At 43.1% G+C, this 11935-nt stretch overlaps 2 protein-coding genes across 2 annotated transcripts; one reads left to right on the top strand and one right to left on the bottom strand.

Moving 5' to 3' along the window:
• Positions 1 to 1946: 1946 nt before the first annotated feature.
• On the bottom strand, positions 1947 to 6334 carry LOC123080531 (actin-histidine N-methyltransferase). Its single transcript, XM_044503462.1, has 11 exons — positions 6150 to 6334; positions 5570 to 5692; positions 5152 to 5440; positions 4546 to 4664; positions 4111 to 4243; positions 3896 to 3972; positions 3610 to 3807; positions 3344 to 3533; positions 2839 to 3032; positions 2656 to 2747; positions 1947 to 2569 (listed from the first exon to the last, which is right to left on the bottom strand). Exons 1-11 carry the CDS (start codon positions 6318 to 6320, stop codon positions 2455 to 2457), a joined length of 1701 nt encoding a protein of 566 aa, XP_044359397.1. The 5' UTR covers positions 6321 to 6334; the 3' UTR covers positions 1947 to 2454.
• Positions 6335 to 9011: 2677 nt separating this feature from the next.
• On the top strand, positions 9012 to 11372 carry LOC123076527 (uncharacterized). Its single transcript, XM_044498726.1, has 5 exons — positions 9012 to 9035; positions 9132 to 9206; positions 9615 to 10109; positions 10468 to 10779; positions 11250 to 11372. The coding sequence occupies exons 1-5, from the start codon at positions 9012 to 9014 to the stop codon at positions 11370 to 11372; spliced, it is 1029 nt and encodes a 342-aa protein (XP_044354661.1).
• Positions 11373 to 11935: the final 563 nt, after the last annotated feature.

Genomic DNA, 11935 nt, shown 5'->3' on the forward strand with positions numbered 1-11935 from the left:
CGCAAAGCCACTGGAGCATGCATTTGCTTGAACGACTCAGTTGTGGTGTCGAATACCACTATCATGTTGCTTTCAGTCCCATGTTGCTTTAGGTGCCAATGCAGGCTGCCACGGAACATGAGAGCCACCCCACCACGTGAACACACTTGCTCCGCCTTGGGCGGACGCCCGATATTCCGGGGCGGCTGGATGGAGCCCAATGTGAAGATACAGCAGGTATCATGTTCCCAGACGACGACTGGACCGGGCCTGATTTCCTTTTCATACATAAGTAGTACCCGGTACTCGCCAGTAGGGCGGTGCCGGTACATTCCTAAGACCATGAATAAGTCACGCAGCACCGGCAGTGTAGCGTACTGATGAGTGGCCGGGTTGTAGATGTAGAGGCAGGAGACGTCAGGCGTGTTACAGGAGAGGAGGAGGAGGCCGTCGCAGGAGGCCTCCAGACGGCAGAACCTCTCGACGTCAAGCTGGATGACGTGTTGGAGCTGGGCGTCGGCAGCCCGGTGGTCGAAGGTGATGATGCCTCGGTGGTAGTAATCCCCGCCGTAACGGTAGCCGGAGACGATGGGAAGGGCGGGCTGGCGGGCGTGGTGGGCGAGGAGAAAGTCGCGGGCGGAAGTGGCGCGGCGCCAGGCGCTGCAGACGGCGCGGCAACGGAGGAGGGATTTGGGGGGCAGGCGGACGAGGATCTCCCAGATCACGATCTCATCCCGGAGCCCGTGGTGGTGAGCCGTCGCTCGTTGTTTGCTGGCATCCGCCATGATCGCCACGCCGATCCCCGTCCAGCTGGAAGCAACAGATAAGACGGCGGAATTAGGTCTTCCCTGCAATTTGGATCGGACTTGGCTTGGTTCTTTCTTTATGGGAAGGTTCTTTTTTTTTGCGTGGAAGGTTATTTCCTTTTCTAGGAAATCTTCGTTGCAAGGAGTACACAAAAACATCTACATCTAAAAAGAAAAGAGAACTCTCAACAAAAATCTAAAAAGAAAAGAGTACACAAAAATGAAAAGATTCAGTTATTTTTCTTAATTAAAATATGAAGGAACCCCTGCCCACCACGAACATTGACACCTCATAGTGCAGCAAGCAAGCGTCTCGCGGGAAAGGAAGGGCCAACCGGCCAAGCACGCCGGAAATCCAATTCGGCTCTCAGGACAAACATGACCACCATAGCCACTCGCGCGCTTCTCTCCATACTCCGCTGCCAAGGAGTGAACCGCGCGATCAAGGACACACGCCTCCCTGGCCGCCATTGCTGCACTGTGAGGTGCAGGTGATCTGCAAGCCGCCTCCGTTGATGATGCTTTTGCTGCCGATGTGATATCTCCGACTGGTGTGGTTGTAGGTTTAAGAGCGTGTTTTACTGTTTGGTTTGGACTTTGAAGCATTGGTTGTCATAGAGCTCGGGGGTCTTTGTTCGGGCCTTGGTGAGGTGTTAGGCTTGTTCTAGGCTCCTGTTGTATATTTTGATCTGCTTTGTACATCTAAAAAAAGAGTTCGCAAAAATATAGAGATTCAGTTAATTTTTTTTCTTTTGCGAAACACAGACATTGACACCTCATAGTGCAGCAAGCGTCTCGCGGGAAATCCATCCGCGCCGATCAAGGATACACGCCTCCCTGGCCGCCATTGCTGCACCGTGAGGTGCAGATGATCTGCAGGCCGCCTCCGTTGACGACGCTCTCGCTGCCGATGCTATATCTCCGGTGCGTGCCACTGTCTCTCCGACCTGCGCGCCGTGTTATGCTGCATTGTGGGAGCCTCCATGGTACTAGGAGCGCGTTTCGGTGTTTGGTTTGGAATTTGGAGCATGGGGTGGAATGTCGAGAGGTCAGTTCTACAAGTATATATTCAGTGTCAGTTAGCTATCAGTGTACCACCTCTGAACTAGTATGAACCAATCTAGGATAACCCATATCCAGGTCAGGAATAAGGCATTCTGATCAAGTTCAACAGTCAGCTTTATAGATCAGCGATATCGCTCCGTCACGATAAAGGTCGCTTTCTTCTAGCAAAATAAAGTTCGAATTAAACAATCTGGAGCAGCCAGCCTGAATTTCAAGCCACAAACTGATGCCTGAAATTCACCCACGTAATTGCTGGATCAAACTGATGCCTGAATTGGAGCATCTTCAGTTAGGCCTTGTTCGGTTACACCCCTCCACAAGAGGATTGGAGGGGATTTGAGGGGGTTTTGACTTGTAGGGGATTAAATCCACTTCAATCCCTGCCAAATCCCTCTCAACCAAACACAGCCTTAGGGGGGCATGTGTCTTGCGTGCCAGTCCTTGGATCCTGATCCACCAGGGAAAATTGCCTGCAACTAAGTACTTCCCATGTGCAACAGCTTCATCGCCATCCGCATGTCAGCTAAGGAAGGGATTCCCAACCTACATCTTGTTCCAGTGTGGCCTTCGCTTATTTAATTAGTGATGAAAGAAACACTTCCAGCTAGGAATCAAGCATTGCCAATCCTGAGCCACAAGAAGTAACAATGGACGAAATTATCCTTCTCTGAAGATCCTTGTAGTCCAGCGCTAGCACAACGTCCCAACTCGCACTCTCCCTGCAACAAACCAAATAAATCGTAAGCTGGTGTCCAGCACAAAAGGAGAGACAAAAGACGGCTGTTTAAGCATGATGAAGTGGCACCGGTTGTAGTCGTCTGCCTCGCCTAACCCTTCAAGCATCGGAGTAAATATGCTAACGAGTGTTTCCAGCACCATCCTGTCATTTTCCTTGATCTGTGTACATCAAAAGGCCTTACTTTCAGTTATTTGTCAAGTGTATGGCATGCTTCACGCATCATTCAGGAAACAGAGAACAGATTCTTACATCAGCCTCTGGTGTAGATTCATTGTGATCACAGTTTAGAGCAGCACGGAGATGAGACAACAAGGGTGGAGGCAGGCCATATGTTGGAGGTCCTCGTGATCTGCACAACCATGTCCCACGAACCATATGAGTGGTTACACTTGTACTCACAGACTGGGCGGTTCCATCCTCCTCGTGAACAGACGTATCAAGATCTGCACATAGTTCAACATCGGTAATACGATTAATCCTGTGCATATTTACTTACTTCCATTCCCAGATAAGGAAAAGGTGCCCAAAATGCAGCAGAGCTCATAGAAACTGTGCCTAGTCCCTCAGCATTGAAAGGCCCGTTATGTTTACAAAGTTAAGATCACCAGACTAAGCAACTTGAGTCAAATAAATTAGTCATTAGTGTCACAGATCCAGGGCAACCATCATAACATTGGCAAAGAGAAAGCAGTTGTAACTTCTCTATCTAAAGACCCACATATATCTAAGGAATGATGGTTAGGCAAAACCTTACCCAAAGGTATAACATCGTAAGGGTTGTCTTCTCTTGGTAGGAAACCATAGAAGGTAATTAGATGTGACCCTGGATGTTTCCCATAACTGAGGAAACATTGGGCCCCTGCTTCACAAGGTCTCGACAAAGGAAACTTCAAAGACTTTGTAGCTTGATCTACTCGGCCATAGTTAAGAATGTGTGGAGTCACCTGCATAAACATGACAAGTCACTCGGAGACAAATGAAAGAAAACTTTCAAACCAATTCAGGGACAAAGTTACAAACCGAGTGGTTCATAAGTCCAGCAACAGGAATCAAGCAAGTCGTTAATTTCCCGCTACTTAAAACAACCATCATACTGTTAGAATACCATAATTCACATGCCCACAGAAAATTGTCCCACGAGAATATGTCTTGTTTGAATATCTCAGGAAACTTGGTGGATAGCATTGGGAATAACTCATCGTACTGCTGGCGCAAATGCTGAAATAAAGAACAAAAAATTGCTTCATACCATTACCAGATGAACAGTAACCCATAGAATTAACAAAGCAATTCACAAGGGTATTACCTGCCTAGCTTGCATTAACTCGTCAAAAAGTAGGGTACCTTCTAGTGCAGCAAGTGCATCAATTCCGAAACTCAAGCCTGTAGATGCACATGATAAAATAATTTCTTAACTTAGCACATCATAAAACTTCAGCCTCCTAGCCTCCCAAGGTCCCATGGAGGGCTGACATATACAAGCGTGGAGTCGCTTTACGGACGACAATTAACTACTAATACCTGTATTGAAATTTGACGGAAGTGTCTCAAAGAACATCTTAAACATTGAAGATGGATTATGCCGCTCTCTCATGCTCCACAACAATAGCATAGTTTCAGTGCTGATGCTATTCACATCTTTCAACGCAAGAAACTGCAAAAGATAGCAAAGTCTTCATAACTGAACAACCAGGAACTCTCGGGCATTAAAAATCAACTCAAAAAAGCAAATTATTAGTGGCAATGGACAAACAATCATCAGACTTCACTTGATAAAATATGCCAAGCAAGTGTATTAATTTTAACTAGAACCAGATTCATTTCATGCTGAACATCCAACTGCAGCAAGACATCACGCAATAATATAGAGGGCTCCATGGTAGCTGGCCTGAACTTTTGCTGTCACAAATGAGGAACTGTGGGTGTTTTAGGGAATGCGGAAATGAGATTAATTACCATATCAGACTGGCAGAGAAGTTCCTCAGATATGATAAGGGACTCTGGAATTTCAAGTGCAATGTCACCCACACCTAGATCTTCAGATGCTAGCATTCCTCTCCCAGCTCCTTCAAAAACTAGAATTTTCAGGATCAGTCGAGAAATAGTATAGCACTGAATATCTATCACCATAACAACAGGTTGTCCATTGAAGGGAGGTCCCGCTGAGCAAACAAATTAGCTTGGAGAACTGAATTCTAGTATAATAAGCACCACGAACTTCTATGTAGAATTTCAGTTACATCCATTAATTCCTATAACTCAATTATATGGTTGTTTATTATGCCAACCCATAAAACTGTAGTAAGTTTCTATTAACCTAACAATTATCATCACTATTTTGCTAAAATAGCATGAACACTAGAGATTTTATAAGAAATTGTTGTTTATGCAAACAAGATTAATAGAAAGATAAAACTCTATTATATTACATACAGAAAGATAACATCATGCAATCTTTTTTGTGGAAAATTCTTAGAAATCTTGCCAATTTTCAATGCGTTGAGTGCAGCACACAACATTCATGATCCAGTTATTACAGAATGAAGAATCATGGAGACTTACATGCTATCTGCAATTTACTTTTAACACCATGTTGCTCCCCCCATTTAAGAAGAGAATCCTCAATTTCATGGTTCTCTGTTTGAAGTGCCATCTGAAGCTTATCTGTCAATCCCACAGATCTGAGCCTAACAACTATCTCATCCACTAGTAATTGCAATACTCCCTTGGCGCCATCATTGGCAGCTACAAGCAATGTGTTGATGGTTTTGAGAAGCAGATTCAGGGACTCAAGCTCATTCCGTGCAGAGAATGGGCCATAATCATCACCCCCAGCAAAATAAAGCTCCAGCTGCAGTAAATCAACACAAGTAAATTGGTAAAAAGTAAGAAGTTAGAACAAATAAATAAGCTCAAGTGCCTTTTGTTGTTACGTCGGCAAGCCAAATAACCAGAATTAAGCAACTCAACATGTACTTACCTCATCCATATGAGCGACCCTAGCAGCATGGATCATCTGGTCAAGTAATTTGCAGGCGTCAACAGGGGACGAAGAGATTGGGACTTGAAATGTACAGGATAGTTTCCTAGCCTCCAATAATTTCTGCATTTGTAGAAAAGATGGATTCGGTGAAAAAATATTCAAGCTGACCGACCGACCACACTGAGATCCAAACACACAAGGGACTTACGAAAACTCAAAGATGAAGAAAGAAATGCATCATATGTAACTGCGCAGATCCTACAGTAATTTACTTATCAAGTATTGGCATCCCAACACCACAGGAAGACAGACATTACACGGTAAACTCCCATCACTCACCAACACTACAGTATCGTCACTCACCACAGAGACAGAGGCAGGCATACAGAAATTTATAACATTTCTGCCCAACTAAGTAAACAATGAGCCGCTAGTCCACACTTCATTAATCCACCCATATACTAGTTCATATCTATCTAGAGAATTAACGCAGGTCAAAGAAGCCCTTTGATTTGTCCTGCTCCCGGGGAAAAGAAGAAAAAAAAATCGATACGAGTATATGGGATGTCGAGGGAACCTTCTTATCATGGTGCAGGGGGTCCTCCGCCGAGGGAGAAGGCAGGCGAACCACCAACAAATCACTTCCCGCCGCCGCCGCCGCCATGGTCGCCTCCGGGGAAGAACTGCGGACCTGGGTGGGTTTTGGGCGGAAGAGCACGGGTGCCTGCCGGGATGCCCTACGGCCCATCAGTGCCAACCAAACGGGCCAGGACATCCCATTAGTGCCGGGATGCCCTACGGCCCATCTATCCGGGTGTGTCATTTCGGCCCTCACTCAACCAGGCCTGGCATATCCCTGGCCGCCGTTGGGTTCCGGTGAAGTTCCCATTTACTCGTGCCGCCGTTGCGAACCCCGCGGCCACGCACGCCGCCCTCCGACGAGACGACCCCCTTCCGTTGTATGGAGATATGTTCCGGTGAAGTTCGATCTTGATCATATCCAGCCAGACAGGAGAGGAGAGGAGATCATGGCGGAATCGGACTGCGGTAAAATTTTGATTACGTTGATTCGCAAAAAAAAAAAATTAAAAAAAATGATTGCGTCCCTTAGTTTCTTCTTTTGATTACGATTGGGAGTCTGTGTGCTGTTGCCTGTTTTTACCTTGACTTGATGAAATTTATGCATCAGTCGCGAGCTGTCTTTATTACATAAAATATAAAATTGAGTTGTTTTTTTTTTGAAGAAGAAGAATAGAGGTTCCCTCCGGCCCCATTTTATTAAAAGGAGGCAACAGAGCACACATATCTTGTTTCCAGCGCTCGGGGACAAGCCACTGTAGCTGAACCAGATTACAGAACTTAAGTAGAACTACTACAACGAACAGCCACAATAGGGTTTTTAAGACAAACCCAACTGACACTAGTAGAAAATGAAGCTTTATCACCGGTTCGTAAGGGCCTTTAGTGCCGGTTCTGCAACCGGCACTAAAGAGTGGAGACTAAAGGCCCCCCTCCTTTAGTACCGGTTCGACACGAACCGCCACTAAAGGCCCACCACGTGGCGTGAGCTCGCGCTGTGGTATGGGGGACCTTTAGTACCGGTTACCGGTTGGTGTTACCAACCGGTACTAAAGGTTTTTTAAAAAAAATCTAAAAATTTTGGAAAAAAAATTGAATTTTTTTTTCGATTTTCAATTTTCTGAATTATTTGATGATTTAGTCTCTAATCACCCCTCTTAACTACTCAAGTGTGGATCACTCATTCCAAATCGTCTAACTTCCCGGCCGGTCACCCATCCTCTCACTCCCCCAGCCTGAGCATGCTTAACTTCGGAGTTCTATTCCCTCTACTTTCCAAGTCTGCACTTGTTGTTTTCCTAACAAATGTAAGCTGACAGTCCTATTAACCCTCAGCAGTTTAGCTTGAGCATTAGGTCACACGTTTCACCGTTTGAGTTTGAAACTATTATTCTAAAAAACAGTAATTATTTAGTAACACTAATATTTTTTGAATAAGTTTGACCACAGTTTGACCATAGTTTGACTAGATTTGACCAAAATTCAAAAAAATGAAATAATTATTTAGTAACACTAATATTCTTGAATAATTATGTAGTACCATTAATACTTCTTGAATAAGTAGTTTGACCAGATTTAACCAAAAAAACTGAAATTTGAGCATATCTTTTTTTCCTTTTGGAATTTGAGGATTTAAAAATTGCAAACAAGCCGTAGGCGGTCAAAATCGTATGCGGATTTTTGTGCTGAATTTTTTGATATATTATACGTTTTTTTCTGACATCGTATGCAAAAGTTATAGCCGTTTTACATTTTTCCCTACAGTTTTTGCAAAACATGTCCAAATTGAAGTTTTCAAATTTTCCTAACTAGTAGATTTAGTAATATAACTACCTCTCGAAGGATTTTATTTTTTGAAGTTTTTATCATTTTCTTTTGATTTTTTCAATACTGAAATGGCGATACAGGTGGGGGGAATTGCCCTATAGTCCCGGTTTGTGTCTCCAACCGGGACTATAGGTCAGACCCCTTTAGTCCCGGTTCATGGCACGAACCGGTACTAAAGCTTAGCCCTTTAGTACCGGTTTGTGCCACGAACCGGTACTAAAGGTGATCGTGGGCCTCGGCCTCACGCCGGCCTGCCACCACCCCTTTAGTACCGGTTCGTGGCACGAACCGGTACTAAAGGTTCAACACGAACCGGCATTAATGCATAGCCGTTCGAACCGGCACTAATGATACCATTAGTACCGGGCCAAAATCAAACCGGGACTAATGTGTCTCACATTAGGTCCTTTTTCTACTAGTGTGACTATTACTCCCTCTGTAAAGAATATAAGTAGTGATCTAAACGCTCTTATATTTCTTTACGGAGAGAGTACATATCTATTTACTTACTGCTAGTTTTAAAGTTAGGACCTGTAGCCATATATTGGTTTGCAGACTTCAGATTAATTTGGAGCTGCTGAAATGCCATCTAACCGGCCAATTCTCCATTTTACCGTTCTTTTTAGTTTGTTACCATGCATGCCTCCTTTTTCATATTTTGAATGTGCCCGAGTTTCTAGTTGTTAAGATGAACTAGTATTTGGCGGTTTTTTCAGCTTGTTACCATGCCTCCATATGTTGAGAAAATTACCAATGTTTTCCATTTTAGTATCCTTCATCCATGATTATTATTGTTTTATCAAGTCTATGTAATTCGAGATTAAATAAACAAACATGTTCCTGTTCCCAGTTAAAGAAATGATGCAGTCGAAAATTGCTCCACGATTAGACACAACATATACAAAGGAGGCTTGTGACAGAGACCATTACACTGGCAGTATGCATGGATCAACCACAGAGAGTCCATGGGATCCATCTTGGATTTTCATAGCAGCTCAAGCTCATCAAAAAAACATCGACTGGAAAAGGATAGATGAGGTATGATCGCTACCGATCTGTATGTATCAATATGATCTTCCTCTCGTCTGGCTTCTGTTTTATTTCCTTCCTTAGTACCAGCTGTCTCTTTAAAGACATTAATTCTCTCTTCCAGTTGATGGACCTAAGAGCTGCTTGCATGGCCAAGTACTGTCCTAATGATATAATCATCCCAGACCCTACTCCCGAGGTGCTTTTCTCTTCTAATCGTCTTTTACAGAATTCATTCAGTTGACAAATCCTTCTGTCATATCAGTTACTCCCTCATATAAGATGTTTTCGATATTTCAATATGGACTACATACAGTCTGAAATAACTGAACAAACACACTAAAATGTGTCTATATACATCCGATTCACAACGAAGTTAAAACATCTTATAGCTGTGAACGCAGGGAGTATTTATTTTCAATCTCACTGAATTTTAGTTAATTCCGCTGCATTTTAGTTTACCCAATTGTCTCTGCTAGAACTAAATGTTTTCTTGTCACAAAATGCTTGTCAGTAAAGGATTTCTTTATTATGTGTGTCTTATCATTTGGAGAACTGATTGCCTTTCCTCTCTTTCTTTCAACTGTGAACGGATCGATCGATCTAGTTTGTGCAAAGTGCCTTCTATAATATACTTGACGGTTTGGAGCTTGCACTGGAAAAGGATAGTGTCCGGTGCTTCCTCCGCTTGTTCGCGAAATCTCCCAATGCCATGGCATGGAATTTGAGCATGACCTCTGATACCTTGACCTGCATGGTCAGCCATAATGCCCTGCGATGCGCAAAGGTTGTGTTGCAGGGCAAGGCATCTCGGCTCCATGGTCTCCATGCCAATCCCAACTGCATGAACCCGCACGGATACTTTCCAATCCATGGAGCTCCTGAACGGTTCTCTGTTAACATGATCAAGTTGCTCTTCCGCCATGGTGCTTCAGCCAATGTTCGCACAGTCGGCGATGCCGTCATTCAGGATTTACTCCCACTCCATGTTGCGATCGAGAATGCTTGCATGCATAAGTATCTGGAGGACAACCTCCTTCCTATGCAGTATCATCCGGATTATATATACAAGCTCATTCATCTGTTGTGCCTACCTGAGATGGTTTGTTTCTGTCCTTCTCTACACAAAGCACCACTACTTTATCAGCATGAAAAATAAAAATGTTTTTACTGTTTTCTTTTTAAAATTTAGGGACATGGAATCATAGAATTGTATTCGCCAATATTTTGTTTCGCATGGAGATTGGTCCTAGTCCAATTGAATACGGTTAATTAAACGAAAAAAGGTGATGAAATAGGCATTTATTCCGCTGCTTGCTTCCATGCAAACTCTGAAAGGTTTTTGTTCCTTTGCCTTTTATTGGCGCAGAAGATCTTTTTGTTGGTGGCTCATGTCCGGTTTCGTCTCTAGCCTAGCCTGACTTGCTTGAGACTAAAAGGCTTTGCTGTTATTTTTGCAGAAGATCTACCTCGATACGGTTAGGCTTCTTGCTGGAAAAACAGATAATCTAGTTCATGAGATCTGGAACTACATTATGAATGGAAAGCTTGTTCAGCCTACAGTTTTACTGCTGGCAGCCCAAAAGCAGATACGGAAGCATGATTGGTTTAATACTATCATGTATCATATATTCAGAAAAACTTCTTTGATAAGCTTTGGGAACGGTGATAATGGTCAGGCACGGAAGCAGATGGAAGAAGTATTTCATCTTGTTAATATAATTTCCCGTGCTGGTGAAGCTCTTGATAAATATATCCAGGCACATTCAGAGGTACCACAACTTTCTGTATATTGCAGTTACAGTGACACTTGGCCTTTCACTACATTACAGGATCGAGTTAGCTATGTGATTAGATGCAATTACTTGGGGCACATTGTATGTCCCTGAGGATGTTTTGATTCAGTTCAACACAAACATGAACCCTGTTGGATGCAGTTCAAGACTTTGACCTTGCAGTCTATTTTTCTGTTAGTCTGTTAGAAGGCCATGAATGCATATGTACTTTACAAAACACACGCTTTTATTCAATTTGAATGCAAACTGTCCTATATCTTCCAATTTCATATTGTACAGTTAAGTGTCGCTTATACCCTTCTTGCTGTCATCTCTTTGCTTTGATTATATGATTGTCCTTCATCATATAGTTTCCATTTTCCCTGTCAATACATAAATTACTTTTATGTTATAGTTTCTCTTTTCCCTTTTCCTCTAGCTGACACAACATCTTTAATGGCACCCAGGTGCCACACGCGGAGGTCCTTGAACATGTCTCAACTATACTGAAGGGATTTGGATTTTGCCCAGGAGGAGACTGTATTAACATTGGAAACCTGTACTGCTCTTTTTGCTTTGCTCAATTATAATAGCTTTGTATACAAAATTACAAATACATTGTTAGTTTGCCGATCATTTAATCAATTCTTCAATTTGGTTCCTGAAGCTGCCCTTATGACTGCAAGGTTTCTGTAAGGGGCTTACATGGCAAAGGTATGTGGGCTGATTATTCAGGTAATTGTTTCTGAATTTTTCAGAATAGGGCCCTGATTACCTTTTTGCCATGGACATCAGGGCATGTGGATGGAACCAAGGAGCTTACAGAAATGCCTTATCTGCATGCTGCAGAGCAGAAGGTAAATATATTCGAGCGTTATGATTTACCAATGAGTTTGTATCTTCAACACGGAAAGGTAATGTAGATTGGCAAGAAACATCCACTGTGAATCTTGAGACATTGGCTTATTATTATTAAAGTAATATATGCAATTAGCACGATCTTTTCACACATTTAGTGTTACTAAATACAAGATCAATACATCTGGAGTTCATTCCATGTGAGAAATTCGGTGGAGGATGTTGTGGTTTAATAGTCTCTAGGGGGGACTGCAAAATGATATGGTGATTGCTCTGTTTTTGCCATGAAGCTTAC

The sequence above is a fragment of the Triticum aestivum genome, chromosome 3D (assembly GCF_018294505.1).
Source record: "Triticum aestivum cultivar Chinese Spring chromosome 3D, IWGSC CS RefSeq v2.1, whole genome shotgun sequence".
NCBI lineage: Eukaryota > Viridiplantae > Streptophyta > Magnoliopsida > Poales > Poaceae > Triticum > Triticum aestivum.